Here is a 27271-nt window from a genome sequence, read left to right on the forward strand (position 1 = left end):
CAGTTCAAAATATTAAACCATTTTATTTAATAGACCAAATTCTAACTGACCCAACCAATTACAATTAATATAAGATGGGAAAAATATAGGCCTAGAAGGATCTCTAAATCACTCCTTTCTAGACCTTTTTTTCTTTAACTTCTACTGTGAAAACTGGAATCTTCATTAGAACTCAGACTTAGAAAAGGCCCAGTTTCAAGGATTCTGACTCTCAGAGACTGAGCACACCCGTTCCCAGAAGTTCAAATACTTTCCTCATACTCCTCAACTTCTGATCTCTCCGGTTCCAGTTAAAACTCAGAAACTTTAAGGGGTTCAAGTTAAGGACACCTTGTTTAACAATTTATTTAATTTTCCCTGGAGTTCCTACACCCAGGAGCACCACACACTTCTCCAGTAACTTCAGCTGCCCCTGGACCTTTATGTGTCTAGTTTAGGAGACCAATGGTTAGACACCTGTCTAAAAGTGTGAAGAACCATGAAATGCAGGTGGAGGTGTTTGAAATGATTAAGAAAGCAAGCAATGCAATTATCAGTTAGTTTCCAGAGTTATGTTTTTCAGGACTACTGTTCTTTCAGTATGCTGCATTTAGGTCACTCTGATAATCTTCACATGCCATATATGCAGCTCATTCGTGAAGAATAAATTTAAAAAGACCTCCCTACTAAAGATGTTTGTTGACTTTAACTTTCTGCATATATATATGTGTGTATATATATATATACACACACACATACACACACTATATATAGTAAATATACTATATGCATATGGGATATGCATATAATATATAATATATATAGAGAGAGTAAATCATAGAATTCCTGCCCTTGAGAAATGCCTGTTACAGTTCCATAGAATACACACTACTGTATGTTGTAGTATAAGGAAATGGCATAATGAAAAGTATATTTTGGGTAGATTATCTAAGAGGATTATGTAGGAAGAATGAGTATGGGGAGAGACCTACCTCAGAGAAACTGGTAATAATTTTGTCACAAACTTGATAAAGAAGATATAGTCTTTCTCTGCTAAGAACTATTTTCCCAATAAATAGACTTTCTTGGTTGGAGCTGGAGGAGGTCATCCTTAGAGAAAAGCATGACCACTTTAATTTATTACAGATCAAGATAAACATAAAATATTGTGAGAAAAAAAAAAGAAAGAATATCACACATAGGCACACACTCATAGACACAAACACACTTCATTGTGATGGTCTGTGGATTGCTATCTTAAGAAAATGGTCCTAATAGCAGAAGACAGCAAAACTCAGCTCATTGACTGGCCTTTGTTAAAGGAGGGTGATTGAGGGAAAAAAAAGTCAAACCAACCAGGCATAAATTAAATTCCACAGGTGGGTAGAAGCCAAGTGTCTCATGCATAACCCTCCTGGATTGGTGACCCGTCAAATCCCTTAATGTAGTTGGGTCTGGCAGAGAGGTAAAGGGGAACTCTGGTTTAAAAGTTAAGTTTTTAATCCTTAAGGAAGGTCCTAAGTGAGAAGGAAGTTGACAGATTATAAGAGACCTCCTCTTACTTTTGCCTTGGGCTTAGTTCAAGTCAGTGAACCAGGGGACAGGAGAGAAAGCTATTTCACTCAATCGCCAATTCCACAACATTCCTTTCCAGAAACTTCCACAAAGCTGGTGCATTTCCAGTAATAAACACTGAGGCCTGGTTCCCTAGAATTTATGGGAGGGCCAGTTACTTCACTCTGGAAAGAAAAAGAAGAGTTTTTTTCTTAGTATATTTCAATATTTCTTTTACATCTATGTATTTCATTACCTTGTTTCACAATTTAGTGCATACTTACACTTTTTTCTTTTTTGGAATAGGATATTGCTTTGTTCATCTTTATCCTGTGTCTAAATATATTAGTTTGCTAGTATTACACACAATATGGAATGAGTAGGATTTTCCCATTAGAAGTAATTACTACTTTATTATCAACATGGGACAAAACATATTGGAAGATTATTCTCATTCTTCTGGTACTTTGTAAAGAATAAATACAATAAGAATTTTGTAGTGGAAAAATAAATATAATTATTTTTTGAAAACTATTCTTTTTTATTATACTCTAAATTCTGGGATACATGTGCAGAACATGCAGGTTTGTTACATAGGTATACATGTGCCATGGTGGTTTGCTGCACCCACCAACCCACCATCTACATTAGGTATTTCTCCTAATGCTCTCCCTCGTCTAATCCCCAAGCCCCCGACAGACCCCGGTGTGTGATGTTCCCCTCCCTGGGCCCATATTTAATAACTGGTGTTGGGAAAACTAGCTAGCCATATGCAGAAAACTGAAACTGGACCCTTTCCTTACAATGTATACAAAAATTAACTCAAGATGGTAAAGATTTAAACATGAGATCTAAAACCATAAAAACCCTAGAAGAAAACCCTAGGCAATACCATTCAGGACATAGGCATGGGCAAATAATTCATGACTAAAACACCAAAAGCAATGGCAACAAAAGCCAAAATTGACAAATGAGATCTAATGAAACTAAAGAGCTTCTGCACAGCAAAAGAAACTATCATCAAAGTGAAGAGGCAACCTACAGAATGTGAGAAAATTTTTGTAATCAATCCATCTGGCAAAGGGCTAATATCCAGAATCTACAAGGCTCTTAAACAAATTTACAAGAAAAAAACAACCCCATCAAAAAGTAGGCAAAGGATATAAACAGACACGTCTCAAAAGAAGACATTTATGGGCCCAACAAACATGAAAAAAAGCTCATCATCACTGGTCATTAGAGAAATGCAAATCAAAACCACAATGAGATACCATCTCAAGCCAGTCAGAATGGAGATCATTAAAGTCAGGAAACAACAGATGCTGGAGAGGATGTGGAGAAATAGGAACGCTTTTACACTGTTGGTGGGAGTGTAAATTAGTTCAACCATTGTGGAAGACAGTGTGGCGATTCCTCAAGGATCTAGAACCAGAAATACCATTTGACCCAGCGATCCCATTACTGGGTATATACCCAAAGGATTATAAATCATTCTACTATAAGACACATGCACACGTATGTTTATTGCAGCACTATTTACAATAGCAAAGACTTGGAACCGACCCAAATGTCCATCAATGATAGACTGTATAAAGAAAAAGTGGCACATATACACCATGGAATACTATGCAGCCATAAAATAGGATGAGTTCATTTCCTTTTCAGGGACATAGATGAAGCTGGAAACTATCATTCTTAGCACACTAACATAGGAACAGAAAACCAAACACTGCATGTTCTCACTCATAAGTGGAAGCTAAACAACGAGAACATATGGACACAGAGAGGGGAACATCACACCCCAGGGTCTGTCGCAGGGTGAGGGTCTAGGGGAGGGATAGCATTAGGAGAAATATCTAATGTAGATGACGGGCTGATGGGTGCAGCAAACCACCACGGCATGTGTATATAACAAAACTATGGCATCTATGTAACAAACCTGCACGTTCTGCACATGTATCCCAGAACAGGTATCCCAGAAGTATAATAAAAAAGAAAAGCCTTCAAGAATTAATTATATTTATTTTTCCACTACAAAATGCTTATTATATCTATTCTTTACAAAGTACCAGAAGAATGAGAATAATCTTCCAATATTTTTTGTCCCATGTTGATAAAGTAGTAATTACTTCTAATGGGCAAATTCTACTCATTCCACATTGTGTGTAATACTAGCAAATTAACATAGTTAGACACAGGATAAAGATGAACAAAGGAATATCCTATTCTTAAAAAAGTGTAAGTATGCACTAAATTGTGAAACAAGGTAAAGAAATACATAGATATCATAAAAGAAATATTAAATATACTAAGATATGCCTACATATACTTTTCTTAGATCTAAGACAAATGAAAGTACCTCTGTCTTTTTGTCTTGCCACATTTAAATTCCTTTTGAGAAGTCAGGGCTTCGGAGAGCAGGTGTGAAAAGACTAATGGGGTTTTGGGTGAGGATTAGAAGTACTAGTGACAGGAGTTTGTTGGAGCCAAGAAGCATGAGGAAGGGAATATATATTTTGCCTCCAAATTTAAAAACAATTATAAGTTGATAAAAAGAAAAGCCAAACTGAAGATAAAATATACAAGCCACTAAACATAAAGCTAGCAGAAAGGCCAGATGAGATAATTCTGCAGTGATCCATTCCAGATGAGGTCATGTGGCAGTGTATTTACAGAAACACACTTAAAATTATGTGACATCAGTGGCATAATGCCATCACATGTGATTATTCAGTTAAATGCAGCTACAATTATTATTATGACTACTGTAATCATAATTGGACTTCGTCTGAAAACTTAGATGTAGTGAATTGGGAAGGGCAGTCTCGTGAAGGATTGCAAAAGTTAATACTCCGGTCAATCAAGTTGCTGTCATTTTATGAGGTGGAATTGTGAGAGTGTGCATTCATAATCCAAGCAACTACTGTGGAGATAGGAGGGAATGCATGGGATGTATCCAGGGGCTCCTCTGGAACACAAATACTGCTGGTAATTTGATAGAGCAGTCATCAGAAGTAGAACATTACACTATCACTGCTGTTCAAAATACTGAGGGGAAGGTGAGATGCCCTTCCTGCCCACCTTCACTCTACATGACATCAGGCAAGAGGTGATGTGGCCCTACTTTCACATAAGCTATCACCTTTGTCATCTTCAGAAGAAAGTCTACACCCATCGCATGGCATCACAAGGCTGACTTTTTGCCTTTTGTCATCTGATCCCATTTTGTCCCCAGAGCTGTCCTTTCATTATTCTCTTCCAGTCACCTTGTACCCACTGCTCCAGTCTCACTAAAGCATTTTAGCATCAAAATAACAGTAACAATTACCATGATATTTAACAGTAATAATAGTAATTATTATTATTGCTACTTCTTTAATATTCTTACTCTATGCTTAGCATGGTTTAACATCTTTACAATTATTCAGTCATTTAATCTTCACAAGAACTTTATGAAATAGGAGGTATTTTAATCCCCATTTTGGAGATGACTAAACTGCAGCACAGAGAGGTTAAGTAACTTTTCTAAGTTCACACAGCTAGAGAGTACCAACTATCTCATGTGTCTGTTTTTGCATACTCTGTTCATTCTGCTTGAATGCCCTTTCCTTTCTCCCTTTACCTAACTAAATCTCCTTCAAACTTCTGCTTTCTTTTTTCAATATTATAGTTTCTTAAATATTTCCTAGTAGGATTTTTAAAGCTTAACCTCAGTTTTCTAATTATTATATTTCTAAATTATGGCTATGAATTTTACTGCTCAAAACCACTGCTAACTAAATATTTGCTATAGTATACTTTCAATGTACATCTTTTTAAAAACCGGCATTTATTTATTCATGTATTAACTCAGTGATTTACTCAGTGCCTACCAGGTCCCAAGCACTATGCCAGTTAATGGGATGCAGACAAAAAACACAGGGACTTACTCTCAAGGAGCTCATAGTCTTACAGGGAAAGGATGGCAATTCTATCCCAGTTTCATACTCACTGTGATTCAAGAGATAAAAGTGTTTTTTAAATCATTGTATTATTTATAATATAACCATACTTAACATTTATTGTAATACATAATCATTTTAATGAAGATATTTGAAAAGTAATAACTAATGTTTTTCCTTAGGAAAAATTGTTTCTTGTCTTTTTTATTCATAAAATTCAAATTATCGTCCTTTTCTAGTAGCTAACAGGGAAAACAATCAGCTAAGACAGCCATCTTATATTTTAACCCCGGCAGAGGATGTAAAAGTGAAATAGGTGATATTTATTGATCTCACAGTAGTTGCTTGAAAATTGAAGATTATCTTTCTAATTTGTGCAAAGACATAATTCTCCAGTCACTTAGAAAATTTTATTATCAGAGCAGTCACTGTTAAAAGATTAGAGGACTGAGATGCATGTTAACTGCTAGGAAAGATTATACAATGTCTAAAATATCAAGATATATTCGGGGGAAGTCAGTCATTTCCATCAATCAAATGTGTATCATGAAAGGTTTTTGGATGACAGCACCCCAGGGTGGTGTCCAAAATCCACACCAAATACAAACACATGGGTTAAGTTAGGCCATATACCTGATCAGTTGATATAAAGGAATTGAATTTTAAGACCCAAAAGTCGAGAGCAGAAAGGATTTAGAGGATATATTCAATACAAATAGAAGAAACATAAGCCCATTGAAGTCTAAAGAAAGGGACTGACCTGGCAAATACATAAACAGTATCGTGAACCTAAATCCATCTGAAGTTGTACCAGGACCAAAATAAATATTAACCCAACATTTAATTGGAATCCACTGAAACTTTCCAAACTGGATGCATTGATAAAAAAATCCAAAGACTCAGAACTTGTCTAGCCACTAAACTAAACTGCAGCACAGGAAAAAAAAATTATCCAAAACCTCAGCAAACAGACAAGCTGAGTGGAATAATGAATGTCTCAATCCAGCCAAGAGTACATACTTTATTTCTGAGCATCAGCTCCAGCATGTTTTGATGGATGGGAAATTTAATGTGCTAAGATACAGTAAAAGGTAAGAGTTGGTACTCAACAGAATTAATTCAGGCAATGCATTTTTAATACATTTTTTAAAGGATCACAAAGGGTAGACTAAAATATGTAGTTGTTTTTTTTTTTTTTTTTTTTTTTTTACTATACTCTAAAAGCAGCCTCATTGAAAAAAGGATGTTCCAAGGGGCTAATCAACATTATTAAAGTAGCAAAGTCATCAAAGAAAATGAAAATGGCAAAATGACCCCAGGAACAGGCAAGAAAGCAGGTCAGAGCAACTTTTGAAGAAGCAGTTCTAGTGGCAATCATGGGGATAAATACAGGCTGTAGAGGGTGAAACTGCAGTTTGGTAGAAAAAGGCACAAGATAAACAGGATGGGAAAGGGTATTGTTTAGGACCTTAACATCCCCAAAATATGCAATATCATGTTTGTCCTTTAGCCGGTACCACTTCAAAAACTCAACCTGTTCAATCTTCAAGGAAAGTTTAAATAAAACCACATGAAATAAATGGAAATATTAACTATTCAAATCACAAAGAGAATTGACAATGATTACATTTTCTCTAAATATGCTTTTTTCATTTAACTGCAATATTTCTAAGATCCTATGTAGAGAAGTTTCATTTTAAATTTGGAACTTCAAAATCATCACTTCTCTCTTTCAGGATGTGAAATGTTATTGTCTCTCTAGCAATCATTTAGCTACGCAAAGTGAATTCATATGGACTTTTCTATACACTTCAGGGTGAGAGTCATTTTGCTCACTGTGCTAATTTTGACATTACCCCTGGAATATAGAATTTCTTTTTAAATATTTTATTATTGTGTTAGACATGTGAATTCTTGGGCAGTAGAGTGTATAAAATGCATATTTCTGTTTCCAAATTTTCTTGCTGTCGGGTTGTTTGCTTTTGATCTTTTTTTGGTTATCTTTTTGAGCTTATTATTATTATTATTATTATTTTGGGACGTAGCCTCTCTCTGTCACCCATGCTGGAGTGCAGCAGCTCACTGCAACCTGTGCCTTCCAGGTTCAAGCAATTCTCCTGCCTCAGCCTCCCGAGTAGCTGAAACTACAGGCATGAGCCACCACGCTCAGCTAATTTTTTGTATTTTTAGTAGAGACGGGGTTTCACTATGTTGATCAGGCTGGTCTCAGACTCCTGAGCTCAGGTGATCTGCCTGCCTCAGCCTCCCAAAGTGCTGGAATTATAGGTGTGAGCCACTGCACCCCACCACTATACTATATTTTATCAACAAATTATTACATTGCAGCCTTTTAAAAAATTTGATTTCATACTATTTCATAGTGTTGTTTCTTAGCACCACATCTTTCTACGATTTGGAGGATTTTTCCTTATGTTATTTAATTTACAAGGTGAAGTGTGAGGCTATTACTAATCCTATTAAGACTATTACAAACTTCTTTGCCTTGTTTAAATGATAAAATGACTCCAAGTTATCCAATAAGTTTAAAGTAAAGATTACAAAGGTAACTATTATTGTCAGAAGGGACTAAAATATTACCCATCTCACATCTTTGTCCCTGCTACACTTCTGTGAAAATTCTCATTGTCAGTAAGATGGAAAAAGGCCAAAAAACTCAATTTCCAATATTTTCAAGACAGCATTTTTTTTACTTTGCCTCTTTTATTAAGATAAAGGTTATTTTCAGCCACAGTCCTGCAAAATGTGATTAGTTATATATATATATATATATATATATATATATATATATATATTTATTTATTTTATTATTTTTTTTTGAGACGGAGTCTCGCTCTGTCACCCAGACTGGAGTGTACTGGCAAGATCTCGGCTCACTGCAAGCTCCGCCTCCCAGGTTCACGCCATTCTCCTGCCTCAGCCTTCCGAGTAGCTGGGACTACAGGCGCCCGCCACCATGCCTGGCTAATTTTTGTATTTTTAGTAGAGATGGGGTTTCACCGTGTTAGCCATGATGGTTTCGATCTCCTGACCTCGTGATCCGCCCGTCTCGGCCTCCCAAAGTGCTGGGATTACAGGCGTGAGACACCGCACCCGGCCTGTGATTAGTAATTTTAAGAGATGTGACTGCTTCCTTTAAATTTTATGCTCATTGAGATTAAGAAGAGGAGAAAACCACTAGCCTATATTGTCAAGGGTTTCAAGCATAACTGTCTAGAACACCATAAAGGGTTACAATTTATTTGGGGTTTCAAATACATTCAGAGTACAAACCTCTGTCCAGAACATGTAGCATATTCATTATATGAGGAAACCTAGTTGGAGGTGGGACAATAGCTTTCGTTCTCCTGTCTGAACCCTAAACTAGATCCCCAGTTCTCTAATACAACCCTGGGAGAAAGGAGGGATCCCTCAACACAACTGAACTGCCCACCAGCTCTGTAGGATGGGAAGTGTGAAACAGAACTTTACGAGGTTTAGGGCATGGCTCTTTATATTTTAGCAATGTCTGGATTACCTGGAAGGCTTCTAAAACACAGATTGTTGGCCCCCATCCCCAGAGTTTTTGACATAGAAGGTCTGGGGTGGGGCCCAGAGAGTTTGCATCTCTCATAAGCCCCAGGTAATGCTGTTGCTGCTGATCTGGGGCCACATTTTGAGAACACTGGCTTAGAAGAATTGTAAAGAAGTGGTGCATCTCCCAAACCTGGATCTGTTCACCTGCTCTAGTAATGGTGGGGACACACTGTGGAGAGCTTTGAATGTCAGATTCAGGAGATTCCTGTAAGAGACTCAACAATGGCAATTTTACACAATTCCTGGCACTCTTCTTATCACCTCATAAAATTTAAATTAGATATCACCTATGAAATACATCTGTGATATTCAGCCCTAGCTGGTTTTCAAATCTATGCAGTTCAGATATCCTCTGTATCAGGGCCCTGTCCCATCTCTTATAGGGCCTGGTCTAATCCTCCTTCCTCTCCCTACCACGTCCCAGTTCCCATCACCGTTAACAGATAACTGCCTCTGACTCCACCGAAGAAATGGGGGACCTTCTCTTCTTTCCTCCTTTCACCTCCACTTCCATGTAGCTGAACCTGCCTGTAAGCCTTTTTTAAGTCTCACCAATATTCTGCCTCTTCTCCCTATCCTAAACCTGACATGGTCACTCGAAATCATCTTCCTCTGTTTTTTTCTTTTAATTTAATTTTTATTCCAATAGCTTTTGGAGTACAAGTCGCTTTTTGTTACATGGATGAATTGTATAGTGGTGAATTCTGTCCTCCATTTTTTAAACCATACACCTTCCATTGGCTCCTCTTCAGGCTGCAAATACACTCAGGTCTCTCAGAGAGTATAATAATAAAATCCTTTCTTGGCCTGGCTTTCCCTGCCAGTCGCCTCTCTATCTCCTTATGTTCACTGCCTCATGTCTGAAAGACTAGTCTATATTTTCTGTGTCTACTGTCTTCCCTTTTCACTCCACAACCACTCACAATCTGTCTCTAGTGCTCCACTAAAATTGTTCTCACTGAGGTCCACGTGACCCTCTTCTTGCCTTGCCATCTGTATATTTCTTGATATCTCTGGTGTTTAACAGCCTTTATCACATTCTTTAACGAGCATCCTGTTCTCACGCCTCAGCACCTGAAGCATTAGCAGCTCCAAGATTGCATTCATAGCCTCTTCAATATATGTTCTATTATACTTTTCACCTTTGGAATAAACGACTGATCACTGTCATATCTATATTTCTAACTCATCCTTTGCCCCTGAGCCTCAGTATTGCTGTCAACTGAATATTTGTGTCCCTCCAAAATTCCTATGTTGAAATTTGATCCCCACTGTGATAGTATTAAAAGGTGGGAACTTCAAGAGATGATTAGTCATGAGGGCTCCACCCTCATGAATGGCATTAGTATCCTTATAAAGAGGCTTGAAGGAGCCTGTTTGCCCCTTCTTCCATGTGAGGATGCAAGAAGAAAGCACCATCTATGAGGCAGCGAGCACTCACCAGACACCAAATCTACTGGCACCTTGATCTTGGACATACCAGCCTCCAGAACTGTGAGCAATAAAGACTGTTGTTTATAAGTTACCCACTCTAAGATGTTTTGTTATAGAACCCTGAATGGACTAAGACAAGCATCTTCAATTACCTTGTGGGAATTTCCAGACACCTCAGTCTAAGCATGCCCAGACCGCTGATTTCCTACCTCTAACCCAAGCCCACTCCTCCCCTTGTATGTCCTGTCTCAGTCACTGGCACCACCATTCTTCACTCAGATGCTAACGGCAGAAATATCAGAATCATCACTGACTCCCCTCTCAAATCAGGTCTGCTGGTCACTGCATCTGATTGATTTTATTTCTCAGATTGGTGTTCCCCTCTAGAAGCTCACTGCCTAAATTCTGGCTCTCACCTCGTTGACCAAACTAGACTTACAACTGGCTTCTTGTCTCCAGGCTTAACACAATGGTATGGAAAAGAACACAGTCTTTGGGGTCACTCAAATCTGAATTTGAATTCCAGTTTCCCCAGTTATTCACTAAGCACATCAGGCAAGTTATTTAAGCTCTCTTGTGCCTATTTCCTCTTACATAAAATGCGATACTAATATCTACTCACAGGTTTATTGTGAGCATTTAAGGAACTAATGTATTTCAAATATTTAGCACAATGCCTAGTACACAGTATAACCTCGATAAATGTTGATCTTGGCTCCCCATACAAATTCATCTTCCATAGTATTCCAAAGCAAACTCCTTAAAATCAAATTTTGATTAATTCCCCCCTAAAATGACTTGCCATCACCTAGAAAATAAAAATAAATCAACACAATCAAGTATAGACCTATCTTTGCAGCCTCATTCCCTAAATGGATCCCAACCTTCCAGTCATTTGGATGAAAATGGCTGCTTGGACATTTGTTGACTCAGCTGCCTGGCCTGGTTCTGTGATTGCCAGGTAAACCACTCCAACAAAGTTTCTGCTCCAATGTGGTCTTCCCTGACAGTGGTTAATGATGAAACTTGGTGTGGCAGGGGGTGCTGTGGGAGTAAAGGGAGGGCAATGTAATGTGTTTTAATTCCCTCTCCCTTCATGCTAACCTCATTATGCTAGAATATGCAATGATTAGCATCCTCTTCTGAATCCTTAGCCCCTTTTATTCCATCTCCCCTTCCCATTCCCACTGGGATCTCAGAGCATTTTCTAGAAATCTCTATTAGCACTTATTTCACCTGAACAAATCACTCACTGCACTCTCTTTTCCTGATGTTTCCACAACTCCCCTGCCCCACATCTCTTATTCCATGATAAATGCCTTTGCCTCCACCCTCAGCTTTCTCATGGGAAGCTACCTCTCCTGCCTGCCTCAATGGAATCCTAGCTCTGCCCTAACCTCACCACCTCTTCTGCCATCTCCTCAGGTAGAAGCTGTTCATTATCATGTATTCTATCTCAAGATAGTGAGAGGGTCAGCTTCTCACTTGCTCTCCAGTGCTATTTTACCGCTCCTTAGTCCTCCAGTAAAAAGTCCTATTTCTTTTAAGCTCAGGCCATCTGGCTGTACCATTCTCTACCTCTTTTGATCTCTCCTCCTAATTCACTGAGGACTTTGGTACTGTGATCACTGTTTCCTTTTCCATCCCAGTCTAGCTATTTTCTGGCCTGCTCCAAAGCCCACAGCACACCAGCACCTTGACCTTTTGTTTCTGTGACCTCCTCATTTGCAGTGAATTCCACCCTCACTAGACTTCAGCTATACACATGACCACATCCTTGACTTTTTAAAAAAATCACTTGGAACTATTTCTGTTGTGAAATGCTAAATCAAAACATCCCACATTCTAACAGTAATCTCTTATGTTACTAATTCTCTTATTCAATTACTTCCTTCATCCTTGTTCTTTGATCTTATAGGGGCATCCAATCCCTTGCTCCCTTTACTTTCTCCTGTCTGTTTTTATTTCCTTTCTGCTCCAGCCTAACATCCTTAGCCTAAAACATCAGACACTTTCTTGTCCATATCTCCCAATTCCTTGCTCTATTTTCCCTCCATCGCACTGTGGTAAGGCTCCTGCCCCATATCCATCTAAGTCCCCTCATTCATGCCCATATTTCCACTGCTATCCTTTCTTGGAGGAAATTGGTCCTGAAGATTGAAGCTGCTAAAACATTCTGATTTCTGACCATAACTGGACCCACCACACTGACCAGAGTCCATCTTTCATTCCCCAATCAGCTCTTCCTATTATTCTCCTCTGTGATCAGCTGAAATCTGCTCCCTTCAGTAGCTCCACGTCCTACTCAGCAGAGTATTTAACCCCCCTACAGCATTAAGAAAATAGCGATCACAGGAGAGTTTGCTCTGCCTTCCTTCACTAAATCTACACACGGACACACACATGATCCCATCCTTACCTGCTCTTCTGTTACAACAGAAGAGATGTTCCTGCTCAGATTTAAAATTCACTTCCCTGCCCATGCTATGAATTCATTCACGGCAACCTTTTCATGGCCCTTTCTCTACCTTACACTTACAGATTTTCTACTCTCCTTCACTGGCTCTTCCACAGCAGCAACATCCCTGAGCTCTCTATAATCTCAAGAAAAAAAAAAGCAAAGAAAACATCTTGATTTTAATGCTTTCCACTCATTCTTTAATGCATTGTAATTTTTGTCCCACCCTCAACAAACTCCAAAGACACTGCTTTTGCCATGGACACTAGTGGCTTCTGAGTTGCTAAATACAATGGACATATTCCCGTCCTGATGTTTCTTCTCTGAAGTATTTGCCATTATTACTAATTCCTTTTTCTGCCTTTTAAAGGTTCTTTATTAGAGAAAATTTTAAACATATTCAGACATAGGAGACTAATATCAATCATCCAGCTTCAATAATTAGCAATCATGACCAATGTTACTCACCTACATTCACAAGCTCTCCCATTCCCAACTGCTTATTTTGAAGCAAATCACTAATATCATATAATTTCTTCTGTATTTCGATATGCATCCCTAAAAGGTAACACCATTTAAAGTGATCATAACAATTATTGGCTGGGCACGGTGGCTCATGCCTGTAATCCTAGAACTTTGGGAGGCTGAGGCGGGCGGATCATGAGGTCAGGAGTTCGAGACCAGCCTGACCAACATGGTGAAACTCCATCTCCACTAAAAATACAAAAATTAGCCAGTCGTGGTGGCAGGCACCTGTAATCCCAGCTACTCAGGAGGCTAAGGCAGGAGAATTGCTTGAACTAGAAGGTGGAGGTTGCAGTGAGCTGAGATGGTGCCACTGCACTCCAGTGTGGTCAAAAGAGAGAGCTCCATTTCAAAAAAAAAAAAAAATTACTAAAAATAGTACTTCATAAATATCATCAAATATACCGTTAGTATTTGCATTTCCCTGGTAGTCTTCTAAAGTTTTTCACCTGGTGCTTGTTTGAATCATGATCTATGTAAGATCCATATTTTAAGATCCACTGAAATGTCCCAAGTTTTGTTTTGTTCTGCTTTTTTAATACATTGTTTCCGCTTCCAATTTGCCCTTGAGGAAAAAGTTTTGGTTTTGTTGCAGAAACTAAATCAGTTGTCCTGTAGATATGCCAGCAGTTTGGGTTTGGCTGATTGCATCCCTGTGGTGTTATTTAATGTTTTGCATCTGTATCTTCTAAATTCAGAGATCTGGAGGATTGATAAGATTCAGATTCAACTTTGGGTGTCAGCCTACTTCAAAGGTGGTATTGTGTATTTCCATAATTATGAAAAAGGTTGTTTCTATTTTTACAATATTGTCAGCAATAATCATTGCCTAGATTATGGTATTTGCAAAATGGTGATTTTTCAAATTCTTTTCTCTCTTTCTTTCTTTCTTTCTTTCTTTCTTTCTTTCTTTCTTTCTTTCTTTCTCTCTCTCTCTCTCTCTTTCTTTCCCTTCCTTCCTTCCTTCCCTTCCTTCCTTCCTTCCCTTCCTTCCTTCCTTCCCCTTCCTTCCTTCCTTCCTTCCTTCCTTCCTTCCTTCCTTCCTTCCTTCCTTCCTTCCTTCCTTCCTTCCTTCCTTCCTTTCTTCCTTCCTTCCTTTCTTGAGATGGAGTCTTGCTCTGTCACCAGGTTGGAGTGCAGTGGCACGATCTCGGTTCACTACAACCTCCGACTCCCTGGTTCAAGTGATTCTCCTGCCTCAGCCTCCCAAGCCTCCCTAGTGGCTGAAATTATAGACACACCTCACCACGCCCAGCTAACTTTTGTATTTTTAGTAGAGACAAGTATTCACTATGTTGGGCAGGATGGTCTCGATCTCCTCCCAAAGTGCTGGGATTACAGGTGTGAGCCACAGTGCCCGGCCCATTTTTTATTCCTATATTAGCGGAAATGCTGTAAAGAAAATGTCCCCTCATCAATTATTTAGTAACCCTGAAATACAATTCATATAGAAAAGACAGACTAAATGTTTGATTCTTTCATTTACTCACTGGTGGGTTTGTTTACCTAGTATTCTCCATAGGTGGCCAATGAGGTTTTTATTTGTTTCTTTTCTTCAGTATTGTTATGAACTCATGAATCTATTACTCTTATCAATGTTGTCAGGGCCAAAAGAAGCTTACTCAACTTGGCTTCCAAGTCCTTTGACAAAAACTTTGTAGTGTTTGGTAGCATTTTTGCTTGTTATAATAAAATAATCTCAGTTTATTTTATACATTTCCTGCTCCACACCTACAATCAGTAATTTCTTCTGGGATCCCTGGTTTCCTTGAGTGGGAAACCAGTATTTGGGGAGCACATCCTGGGCATCAGGAAGGTCACTGCTATTGAACTGGTCACTGTTCCTAGATCTTTTTGTGGTCAGAGCAGTGAATATGTATTCTTTTATATTGAAAGATAATACATGCCATGAGTTCTTATACTTCCCACTCAGATTCAGGATTACTACAGAATTGTTACTTAACTGCACGAGTCTGTATCTCCTTCCAACCAAGCTGATAATCTCAGTTCTCAATGACACCAACATAGTAATTTAACTTATGTTATGATACAAATACAAAGGTCTCAGGATAACAGTAGAAATGTGACAACCAGCAATATGAGTACTAGAAGTAGTTTAGATCTTTTTTTTTTTTTTTTTTGGTAGTTTAAAAAAATTGTTAAAATATATCCCGGTTAGGAATGTATACCAAACATACAGCGTTTTAAAGTCACTTCAAATCATTATTTAATGAATTTTGCTACCCATTTGAACCACATTAATGTTGATTCATGTTACTTTAAATTTTTTAGGAATCAATTTTTAAATTTATTTCATTTTCTTTTATAACTATGTAAAATATTTACATGGTTCCGAAATCAAATGTGAAAATAAGGTATATTCAAATAAGCTAGCTATTATTTTTTTCTTTTAGCTTCCTGTCTTCCTGTAAGTAACTTTTGTGTTTATCCTTTCAACTTCTAAGTATATATTAATATAATTATAAACAATGATAATATACAATATACTATTTGCACTTCTCTCCACTTTGCTTTACTCATTTAAAAACGTATCTTAGGGACCACTCCATCATAGTACATAGAAGTTTTCTTCATTTTTTCTTATACCTCAATAATATTACTCCCTTGGGTGGAGGTGCCGTACTTTTGATTCACCCAGCACTCTATTGATAGATATTTTGGAGTTGTATTCATTCTTTTGCTATTCAAGTAATCTTTCAATGAATGTCCTTCCGCATATGTCTTCTTTCTTATTTTTGCAGTATATCTTTGGCATAGATTCCCAGAAGTGGAAATTGTTCTGTTCAAACATGTATTATTTTTAGATACTGCTAAGTCCTCTTCCATAGTGTTGAGCCATTTTGCATTTCCAATGGCAATGTATGAGAATAGCTGGTTTATTTCAGCCTCATCACAGAGCGTGTTGCAAAACTTAGATTTTTGTCAATCTGATAGTTGAAAATATGTTTCTCAACTTGGTTTTAATTTTAATTTCTCTTATAAATAAGGTTGTTATCTTTTCATATAGTTAAAAGCAAATTCTGTCCTCTTGACATGGTTTTTTCCATTAATACCCATGAAGCCGCAAAGAAAATTCTAATTTGTCTTCTATTTCCTGGGTTACTTTTTAATCTCCCTTTTCTAGTTCAATTTCTCCCGTTTATTTCCTAAGTATTGCTCTCCCTCCAGATTGCATGTTAGTGTTTCTTTTAAAATCCACTCCTGGGTCAGGTGTGTGGCTCATGCCTGTAATCCCAGCACTTTGGGAGGCCAAGGCGGGCACATCATTTGAGGTCAGGAGTTCGAGACCAGCCCGGCCAACATGGCAAAACCCCATCTCAACTAAAAACACAAAAATTAGCCAGGCGTGGTGGTGTGTGCTGTGGAATCCCAGCTACTAGGGAGCTTGAGGCAGGAGAAACACTTGAACCTGGGAGGCAGAGGCTGCAGCGAGCCAAGATAGTGCCACTGCACTCCAGCCTGGGTAACAGAGTGAGACCGTGTAAAAAAAAAAAATACACTCACTTGTGAAGATCACTGCTATTCTAGTGCATACAGGCTGCTGGGAGGTCTCTCTCTTCTTCCGACTCACATATCAAACTGCCTAATGGAGATCTTGAAATGAGATCTTGAATGCCCCTCCCGGGCACTTTTAGCTCAGCATGTGCAAAGCTCTTCCCCAGCATGTTCTTCCCCTGCTGTTCTCCAGTGCAGTGAATGCTACAACTCACCAGCTGCCCAGGTCATAAACCTAGGTTATCTGCTGATGACTCCCTCTCCTACCTTCCTTCTATCAAATCAGTCACCAATTTCTGTGGCTTTTATCTCTTAAATGGTTCTCAAATTCATTTATTTCTCTCCATCTCAGACTACTGGTTTAAGTCAACGTTATTTCTTTCCTAGATTACTGCGCCTTCCTTCCAAGTGGTCTCTGCTTTTCTTCTTGCTCTCAAGCATGGACAGAATCACCTTTTATTTTATTTTATTTTGAGATGGAGCCTGGCTCTGTCACCCAGGCTGGAACGCAGTGGCCCATCTCGGCTCACTGCAACCTCCGCCTCCCAGGTTCAAGCGATTTTCCTGCCTCAGCCTCCAGAGTAGCTGGGACTATGGACATGTGCCACCATACATGGCTAATTTTTGTATTTTTAGTAGAAATGGGGCTTTACCATGTTGGCCAGGCTGGTCTCAAATTTCTGACCTCAAGCGATCCACCCACCTTGGCCTCCCAAAATGCTGGGATTACAGATGTGAGCCACTGCTCCCGGCCAGAATTACCTTTTAAAATATAACATAGGGTCATTTGCCAGCTTAAAAACCTCCAACAGCTCACAATAAAAATAAACAACCAACCAACGAACCAAACAAAAAAAGAACCCAAGTCCCAAATCATATATTTCCATAGGTACATATGTAAGAAAGTAGATACCACCAAGCTCCAGAACATAGACATGAAACTGATAAAAGTTTGCCTCTGGGGAAGGGACTGAGGTGCAGGCAGTGAAGGGATGTTGTGGATGGGGTTGGGGTTGGTAGAGAAGGACTGCAGCTTTATCATTATTTGAATTGTTTGAATTTTTTATAATTAGAATGTTTTCAAGTATTACCTACATGTTTAAAAATAAGTGAAATGGGCCAGGTGTGGTGGCTCACGCTTGTAATCCCAGCACTTTGGGAGGCCAAGGAGGGCAGGTCACAAGGTCAGGAGATCGAGACCATGGTGAAACCCTGTTTCTACTAAAAATACAAAAAAATTAGCCTGGCATGGTGGTGGACGCCTGTAGTCCCAGCTACTCAGGAGGCTGAGGCAGGAGAATGGCGTGAACCCGGGAGGCGAAGCATGTAGTGAGCCAAGATCGGGCAACTGCACTCCAGCCTGGGTGACAGAGTGAGACTCTGTCTCAAAAAAATAAATAAATAAAAATGAAAATAAATAAATAAAAATAAAAATAAATAAGTAAAATGGACTAGCTCTGAGGCAGACTGGCCTCACCAGAAGGTATATGAATTCCCAGTGCCAGGTTGCCTGGAAGAGGCTTTAGGGACAACTGTTTCCAGGGAATGAAAAACCATCTTCAGCCCTTATAATATATCTGAGAATTTCAGTCAAGATATTCTTACCTTTGTGGTCCACAGTTTGACAGTCCAGTCAAATGATGATGTGACAAACAGGTGAGAAAAGTCGATTGGGCCCACTGCCATGTGGCAGTTAATTCCTGTCACTGGCCCTTGGTGACCTTCAAAGACCTCACCAATACCTGCTTTGCTGTAGGAAAAGCACACATGAGCAGAATTCCAGTGACCTCTGAAAAGCAGTGATTGCTTAAAAAACAAAACAAAATAAAAAAACCCCTCAACTCTGCATGATTACTTCTCCATAATTTAGAACAACCACACACCATCAAAATGAAATCATTTTTACAGTTATCCTGAAAGAAACTGTTTGCAAATATGTTACCCTAGTTTTGATTATTTAAAAACAATGTTGGGCAATGTAATCTTTTTAAAATACAGAATTTAATATCAACATTTATTATTTAATTCCTTTTGCGGAATTCCTCAAAGCCTATCATTGTTGATGCAGTTATTTTAATGGAAACAAATACACTTCAGTCTCAGAAGCTTTTATATTTATAAGATTATTTTATTCTTGAGATAGCATTTTGCACATGATCTGCTTTATCTTCTTTTGGGGAGCCTACTGACTATAAAACTCCATCTATCCTTGAAGAAACAATCTTTTTTTTTTTTGAGGAAATTTCTTAAATTAAGTTAACATAGTTAAAAATGTAACACTTTGTGGAAACCCTTGTCACCACAAAATAATGCACATAATTTAAATATAATATGGAGAAAATAATGTTTTCTCTTTACTGAAAACAGAAGAGAGATTTACAAATCCTTTGTAAATTCCATATGGGCAGGTATCTTGTCTTTCTTCTTGCCAAGTGTCTGGCATATAGTAAGTGCTCAATATATTTGTTGAATAAGCTAGCTAATATAAAAACAGACAAACTTATGTCTCAGTCCTTTTTTAAGAGAGAAGCACGTTTGAGAAATAATGATAGACATTTAAAAAATTACACACCGACAAATATTGCTTATTTAACTAAGCTGGTATTATTTGCAGTCCTCTATTATCACTTAGTATTCTGCATGCAATCATATACAATTAGGAAGATGTGAGAAAACATACCACAAATGCTGTATTTAAAATATTCATGTGCACAAGTTTATAAATATGACAAATACGTAGGAATTGTAGAATCCTAATATTATGTCACTAAGAATAAAAATGAGTTCAGTTATTAAAACGTTTGGGCCTCTGGAGCACCAATAAATGTCAATGTGCTTAGCAAAATTTGGAATCATGAGCAAAGTGTGGCAGTGCGTGTTCCATGTAACAGGCACTCAAAAATTACGCCCAGTGAAACTGCTAACAGCAGTTCCACACATGATCATTTAAATTTGTTCTAATGAACCTGAGGAACTGATCTTTGAAGTGGCCCCTGTGGAGACTCCACTTGCTCTTAACAGCATCCTGAAAGGGTTTATAGGGTGCAAAATGAGGACCTTGTTTAATTTATGGAAGTGGATTTGCACCTTCTCTATGTTAGGTGAAAAATAACAATCCCCTGCTTCTCCCCCATTTAGAATGACTACAAAGCCAATGCCTGCTATGTTACAATTTTACTAAGGTCTGTATTTTCTATTTCAGATGGATGGACCAATGTAAAAGCAAAATTAAGCTTGTAAAAAGATTTGTGGTGTGTGCCACAGGGACCCTTCTTTTGAACCAAAGTGCATATTCTGATAGTGCTTAAAAAGTACAATAGCCACAGAACAAGAATGTTCATCATGTAAGATGTTATTCACTTTATAGCAATGAAAAAAATCTGGAAATTATCAATGAATGTATTCTATAGCCTTTGCAGATAATTAAGGACCTAGGTAAAACCATGGGTTAAGTCAACTGAACCTATGCCCTGTTGATTCTAATACACATATAGATAAAGCTGTGACTCCAGGTCTGGCCTATTATACTCTCTATGCCTCTAGTGCCACTTAAGACATTCTACTCATGCTCCAGATGTTTGTGTATTTATCTTTCCCACTGTCATCAGTTTTTTTGAAGAGAGAAACCAGGCTTACACGACGTCTGCAGGCCTTGTAGCACCTAACAATGCACTTTGCTCAAAGTAGGCATACAACAAATGTATTTATAAATGAATAACTTTATCAAATTTTTTTATGCTTTGATAAAGCTTTAATGTGTGGTTCTAGCCAGCTTTTATGAAGGAGGATCATTGGGAATGGACTGTGAGGCATATCTTCCGAAATCATGTTTGAATCATGTGAGGGGGCAAATACTGCTTGTTTCTATGTGCAGAACAGCAGGGACATCACAGCTTGTATAGTTTGAATGGAAAAAGTCACACAGCTGAGCCATGGATGCTTGTTATTTCTACAGATCACAGAAACACAGGGATATGAGCTTGGAACAATTTGTGGTTCTTCATTAAATCTTAATAGCCTGGGATGAGTGCAAGAGATGAAAAAAAATAAATACATGGAATAAGAACTACTAAATTAAAACAGAAATTAAGCACCGGTGTGAACATAGTGACCCTTTCAAAAGATGTGAGGTCAACTGTTAAGTTTTGCATGCAATTTTACAATCTAGTCCAAACTAGTGGATTCCACTTTATACTGACAACTCTCTCTTCCAGGGGCATTGTGAATCTCTCAGTTAAGGCAGAGTTCTTATCTATCACGTGGGGACTGCATGGCGGTTTGTGTGACTCACTCTGTTCTGATCCCTCTGACTGGGAGGAAGGGTTTTAAGGCAGTTCTCTAGATTGTATGGATTACATTATATATCATTTCTTTATCATTTCTTTATCCCCAATATATATTATTAGCTCCACACTTACTATGTCCTAGGTACTGTGCAGGAAATCAAAGATGAAATGGAAATAATGTAGTACAAGAAAAATGGCAGATGAATGAACTAAAATATGATTAATGCTATTGTAGAAACATTAAAAAAATATGAAATTGTCAACTTGACAGCCGATAGTCCTATCCCACTTATTCTACTTTAATTTTCTCCATAGCACTTATCATCCTAAACTATATATTTATTTGCTTATTAGTAGTTTACCCTCAACTAGAATATGAACTCTAGGTCTGTCTTGTTCTTTAATGTATCCTTTTGATGGTGCCTGGCACATGGTAGGTTCTTAGTAAATATTCCTTGGAAGAGTGAATGAATAAAATAAATGAAAATTCTATGGGACTTAAAAGTGGGAGTGGTTTTCTTTGCTCAAGAGTCAGGAAAGGTTTCACATGGAATGATCTCTGTGCTGACTCTTGAATGATGAGGAGGAATTAACAGGCCAAGAAGGGAGAAGTGCTAGACCTGGTAAAAGAAGTTGAGTATACAAACTCAATGAAGCAAGGAGGGATAAGAAATATTTGGGGATTGTTATCTCTGATGGGCACATGTCTAGACCCTGAAGGTATGCAGAGATGCTGGGAAGGTGCCAGTGGTCTCTTATGATATGCTCAGAAGCTTCAGTGGTTTTCCCTTAAGGCAGTGTGAACCACCATAGACTTATGAACAGCTAATGACCAGAGCAGATGTAGCTCTTTAAGATAATGAAGACTTGAAGTTGTGCTTTCCATTTTTTCAGAGATGTTTTCTCATAATGCAAGGTGGTTAAAATCCAGAATGTGATAACAGACTTTCGGAAATGAAGAACATATCATCAGTAAGGAAACAGAAAATCACCTTCCATGACGACAAGCCGTGTAGACTGTACCTTCCTCGCTGCCAACCACGAAGTTATTGACATCTCCTGTTGGGAAAGCCATTCCAGTAACAGCGACAGACTTGGACTTATTGTACACCAGCTCCATGCTCTCCTACCAAAACATGGTGTGGTTACATTTCCATCTGTCAACTCCTTGCCATGCCAAAGATAGCACGGAAAAATCATTTGGCTAAATCGTCTGTTTGCTTTTCACACAGCGTTACAAAAGACCCCGGCTGTGCCAGAAACCATGCTTTACTGCCCCTGACATTCATGCTTCTGTGGATCTCTGGTTTCAGGCCGGCTGGATTTCATCAGCATGTGCTGCTGCTTCTTAAGTCAGGCAGAGATGACAGGTGAGAATTTTGAAACTAATGGTGCAGAAACTAAAGATAATACTGTAATGGTTACACTTGTCAGCTCCAGGCTTTAATAAAACACACAATACCCTTGTATTTACAAACATTTTCAAAATCAATTGTTCGTGAGAATACACATGTATTAATATCAGATGTACTAAGCACATTTGTCAAAGCAGGAGTATGTGTCCTCCATGGACTAAAACCAGAAAGTTGTCACTCAGGTCATAAAAACCAGATTTCAACAGGGACTAGATTTCATGCAGGGCAGCCACTGGGTGAATAGGCTATAAGCCTGAAAAGAACAATATTTAAATATGTATTTAAAATAGCAAATGGAAGTCTTTCTTTTATATAATATGATTTTTTAATTGAGAATTAAAGATTCCTAATCTTAAAAGATATACTGCTGATTAAGTTTAATGACAGAAAAGAATAATCAATTATAACTAATATCCCTGAGTATTTCTGGCTATTTATATCAAATAGCCTATTTTGTGTGTCTCAAATAATTAAAAAAAAATCATTCTGAGGTATCATATCATTAGAGTTGCTTGAGAGTTTAGTCTTTCTTGTGCAAATGGACGACCATTTAGGCCAAGGAGTCCATTAAATTGAAAGTGCAAGCTAACAGTCTAAGTAGCACAGACAAATTCTGATCCTGTGACGTGTTCAAAGTTTGTGATATCCATGCATAGGGAGCACATCAGCAACTGGGATAAGGGAGAGGATGCTGTGACTATGTCATACAGAAAACTGGATCATCCAGTGATCTGCTTCACCACTAAAATTAGCAACAAGGAAGGAAAAGTCCCTTTACCCATTTGGGAGAGAGAAAAACCAGGACAACTGTTAGATGCCCCTATTCTTCCCTGCCATCCATGGAAACCATGTCATGAAATCTTCCATCTTTGTATAGACACAGGAGTCTGTAGCATGCTAAAACTAATACAAATAGACTTAGAACCAACATACGACTGGTTTTAACCTAAACAAATAGGTGTAATGAGCAAAATGGGCAATTAAAAATTCCTAAATAGAGGGTTTGCTCTTATGTCTGTTTATAATCTCCAGGCTTTTAAAAGAAAACAAAACATTGCTGAGAATTTTAAGACAAAGCCATAAAATACGAATCCCTCCAGGCCTCTCTAATGTTAAAGATCAGCAAAAATAGAGGAACTTCAATTGTAAGCCACTCGTTAGCACTCTCTCTTTTTTCTTCCTAAAATTATTTTTAAAAACTTAGTACTCTTTACATCTGTATTTTGTCGAAACTTAAAGGAGGTTGGTTCTTCACAGTTTCCATATTTCCTTTTGTATATGTGTATGTGTGTGTGTATAATAAAATAATAGTTATTTTTTGAAGAGACAAAGTCTCACTCTGTCACCCAGACTGGAGTGCAGTGGTGTGATAATAGTTCACTGCAACCTCAAACTCCTGGGCTCAAGCAATCCTCCTGCCTGACCCTCCCAAGGAACTTGGACTACAGACATATGCTACCACACCCAGCTAATTTTTTAAGTTTTGGTAGAAAAACTAAAGCTGTGTTGCCTAGGCTGGTCTTGAACTCCTAGGCTCAAATGATTCTCCCACCTCGGCCTCCCAAAGTGCCGGGATTACAAGTGTGAAGCACCGTGCCCTGTCTCCTTATGTACATTTTGAAACTTTAACTTCTTATAAAATTGTGTGACAGACATTCTAGTGTTTTTATCCTGGGAAAGAATACGGGAATGTTAACATTGAGAATTATCTCCTAGATATCGTTTTGCAGTTTTCTTCATGTTTCCTTACATTTTGGTCAAAGGCTACAATGACTTCTTCTCTGTTATTTTTGGCTGCAGGATAGTGAATACTGTTTTTTCACACAAAGAAATATGGAAAAGTGTGTGTGTATGTGTTCATGTGTGTATATGTATGTCTTGTGTGTTTGTCTACATACGCATATCTTGCAAGTTGCATTTAGTTGCCTCCCTTTGACAGTCTCTCCCACTTCTATTCCTTTGTTTGGTTCCCATTGTTGCAATCAGTATTGGTTTGCAGACTTGGGAACTTTTTCATTTTTGACTTCTCATTTACTGAGCAAGGAATGACAGAAGCCATACTAACAAACATTCCAGAGGTGAAAACAGATGGTTTGATAAATTCTTCATAGACACAGGCTGTTGTCTAGGCCACAGATACAAGCAAGGGCTTGGATTTCTGTTTTGCTGGGTTACCTTCCCTCCAATGCAAGTACCAATAACGGATTGCTCTGCTGAGCTCCAACCTCGTTTGCATCTATTCAACAATGCTGTAGGGTAAGTACAATTCATACCATAGGTAACTTCCATAATTACTATGATTTAGAATGGATTATTTCATTTTCACTTGAAACTGACCTAAGGATTAATGTATTACAATAATTACATGATTTGTGGTAAAGGAAATGGGTTTTGGCTTCAAGAGAAGATTGCTGAAAGCAACCCCTAGTCTTTCAAGTGCATCCATTGGTTTTAGCTCCTCTAGGATGTGAGGGTTTGGCTTTTAGGAACTATGTTCCATTAAGTAGGTATGTCTTTTAACCAGGATGGTGTTATGTGTAGGGAAAAACAAACCCACCTGTGGAGTTGAGAGCATGTCCAGGCTCCAGGAACACATTTTGCCATCAGTGGAGACAGTGATGAGGTTATGAGCATTCTGGGTCCCAACAACATTTACACAGTACACGGGATGCTGCAAAAACACAAACAAGGAGGATCAGACACAGATCCAAGAGGAAATGCTTACATTTGAGTGTCAAACACATTACTCTAAAACAAGGATTAAAGAGTGACATAATCCTATACTATAATACAAGCGTCAGGTCATTTGCTGCTTTTCATTTGAACCTGATTTCTTTCTAAAAGCTCTGGCAGCAACACATAATAGTGGAAATACTTACAAAGCTTCACCTTGTTCAGTCAGAATGCAATGCAGTGGAACAGAAGGAAGCTAGAACAAATGAGGTTTGATGGGGCAGAGGCAATGCAGGGAAGTGAATTTGGATTACTTGAACAAGTCTCCACTGCATAGTTTGGCTTCTAAGCTCAACAAGAGTGATGGAAAAAGACAGTCTTCAAAAGGGTAGAACTACTGACTTTTGGAAGGAATATATGTTACTAAATCTGGAGTTTAATGTGTTATAGTCACAATGCCAAACACTTGTTAACATTCTTTATACAAAGTGGTTAATATTCATACCATTTTAATCTGGGGGAGAGATACTGGTGGTGAGATTATTGGCACAGTGTACCTAGTGAGATAAAATTAGCTTCTTTTATGTTACTACAAAATCTAGGATAATAATATATTTATTTTTCAAAATACCATTTGCAGTAGTATAGAGGCTTAGATTTGGCCAGGGCATTGAGAAAGGTCATGTATACATCCTGGGAACCATACACAAGATGCTATAACCCTCTGTCATACTCTTGTGGGTTATCCCACTCTGCAGAATTCTAAACGGTAGGGTAAAATCATTTGCAGCTGTGTATTAGACACTAAATGGAAGGTTACCATGAGCAGAACCTACAGCAATTTGGGTTAGATTTCAGGCAGTTCAGCCATCAGTGGCCAAACCACACTTACTTGGTGCTTCTTTGTGTAAATAGCTGACAGTATAAGTCTTACCCTTGATGAGTTACTGTCCATAATACCTAGCCACAACTACAATGAAACAATATTTAATATTGGAAAGTTGATATTGTGTAAAGGATGATTCCCAAACTATTATTATCATATAAACTGCTGGTCAGAAGGAGTGGTAATAATCATCTAACGTAGCTACTCATCTGCCTCAACCAAGAGGTCGTTCAAACTCTGCTTAAACACCTTCCTTAAAGGGCAGCCAATTTTCACAGTATCCTGGGGGAATTTTTTCTTCCACTAATGGGGATAAAGAAAGTTTAAGGAGATACTTACAGTGCATTGCCCTCTGGGACCAAACTAATCAAGTCAAAACAGTCCAACTTTTTGAATATTTATAGACAGTTGTTCCCTATTACTCCTCTCCCTGCCAAATCTTTTCTTACCCAGACTGTCACTAATTCCCTCATCTGTTCCTTGGGTACCTGGTTTTCAAAACCTTCCCTATCTTGGTGAATCTCTTTTGAAAATGCTGTATTTTGTCTGAGTTCCTCTTTCAGTGAGGTTCTGAGAATCAAACAGAACTGTCTACCTATAATCTGACCAGCAGAATATAGAAATCTGGGTAGCATTGAATTATCACTTTTCATGTGATAAAAAAATATGCCTGCATTTAATGCATGCTAAGATTACATCTGCTTTTTTGACAATTATATTACCTATTTCCCCTATGCCGATGGATAGTCAGCTAAGTCCCTATGTCTTTCACACCACGTCCCTACTGAAACTTCCAAATGAATCAGCCTCAGTGGATCTGCACAGTGGTAAGTACAGCAGAGGTCTGAAGCTAAATGTTATCCCAATCAATTCTCTAAGTATCAGGAGGGCTGATTGGTTGTGGGATTGTAGGCAATGCTCTTTCCCAAGTCTCTGGTGCATGCAGAGCCCGAGGCGGTGTATTATCAAGACCAGAGCCACATAGCATGCTAACCTCTGTGTGGAAATCC

The 27271-nt window shown here is 38.3% G+C and overlaps 1 protein-coding gene across 14 annotated transcripts in view; it reads right to left on the minus strand.

Moving 5' to 3' along the window:
• DYNC1I1 (dynein cytoplasmic 1 intermediate chain 1) overlaps nucleotides 1-27271 on the minus strand; it is a 318746-nt gene that overhangs the window by 41286 nt on the left and 250189 nt on the right. For 10 of the 14 annotated variants that reach the window (XM_005550168.5, XM_045388826.3, XM_005550167.5 and 7 more), the window contains 3 exons: nucleotides 25260-25373; nucleotides 22280-22413; nucleotides 18607-18751 (listed from right to left, as the gene is read on the minus strand). In XM_005550168.5, the coding sequence (XP_005550225.1) occupies nucleotides 18607-18751; nucleotides 22280-22413; nucleotides 25260-25373 (393 nt within the window). Of the gene's footprint in view, nucleotides 1-1070; nucleotides 1719-18606; nucleotides 18752-22279; nucleotides 22414-25259; nucleotides 25374-27271 lie in introns of those variants that run through there. The other 4 variants (XM_074035478.1, XM_074035476.1, XM_015447270.4 and 1 more) reach the window with 1 other exon arrangement.

This window comes from Macaca fascicularis, chromosome 3, assembly GCF_037993035.2.
Source record: "Macaca fascicularis isolate 582-1 chromosome 3, T2T-MFA8v1.1".
Lineage (NCBI taxonomy): Eukaryota > Metazoa > Chordata > Mammalia > Primates > Cercopithecidae > Macaca > Macaca fascicularis.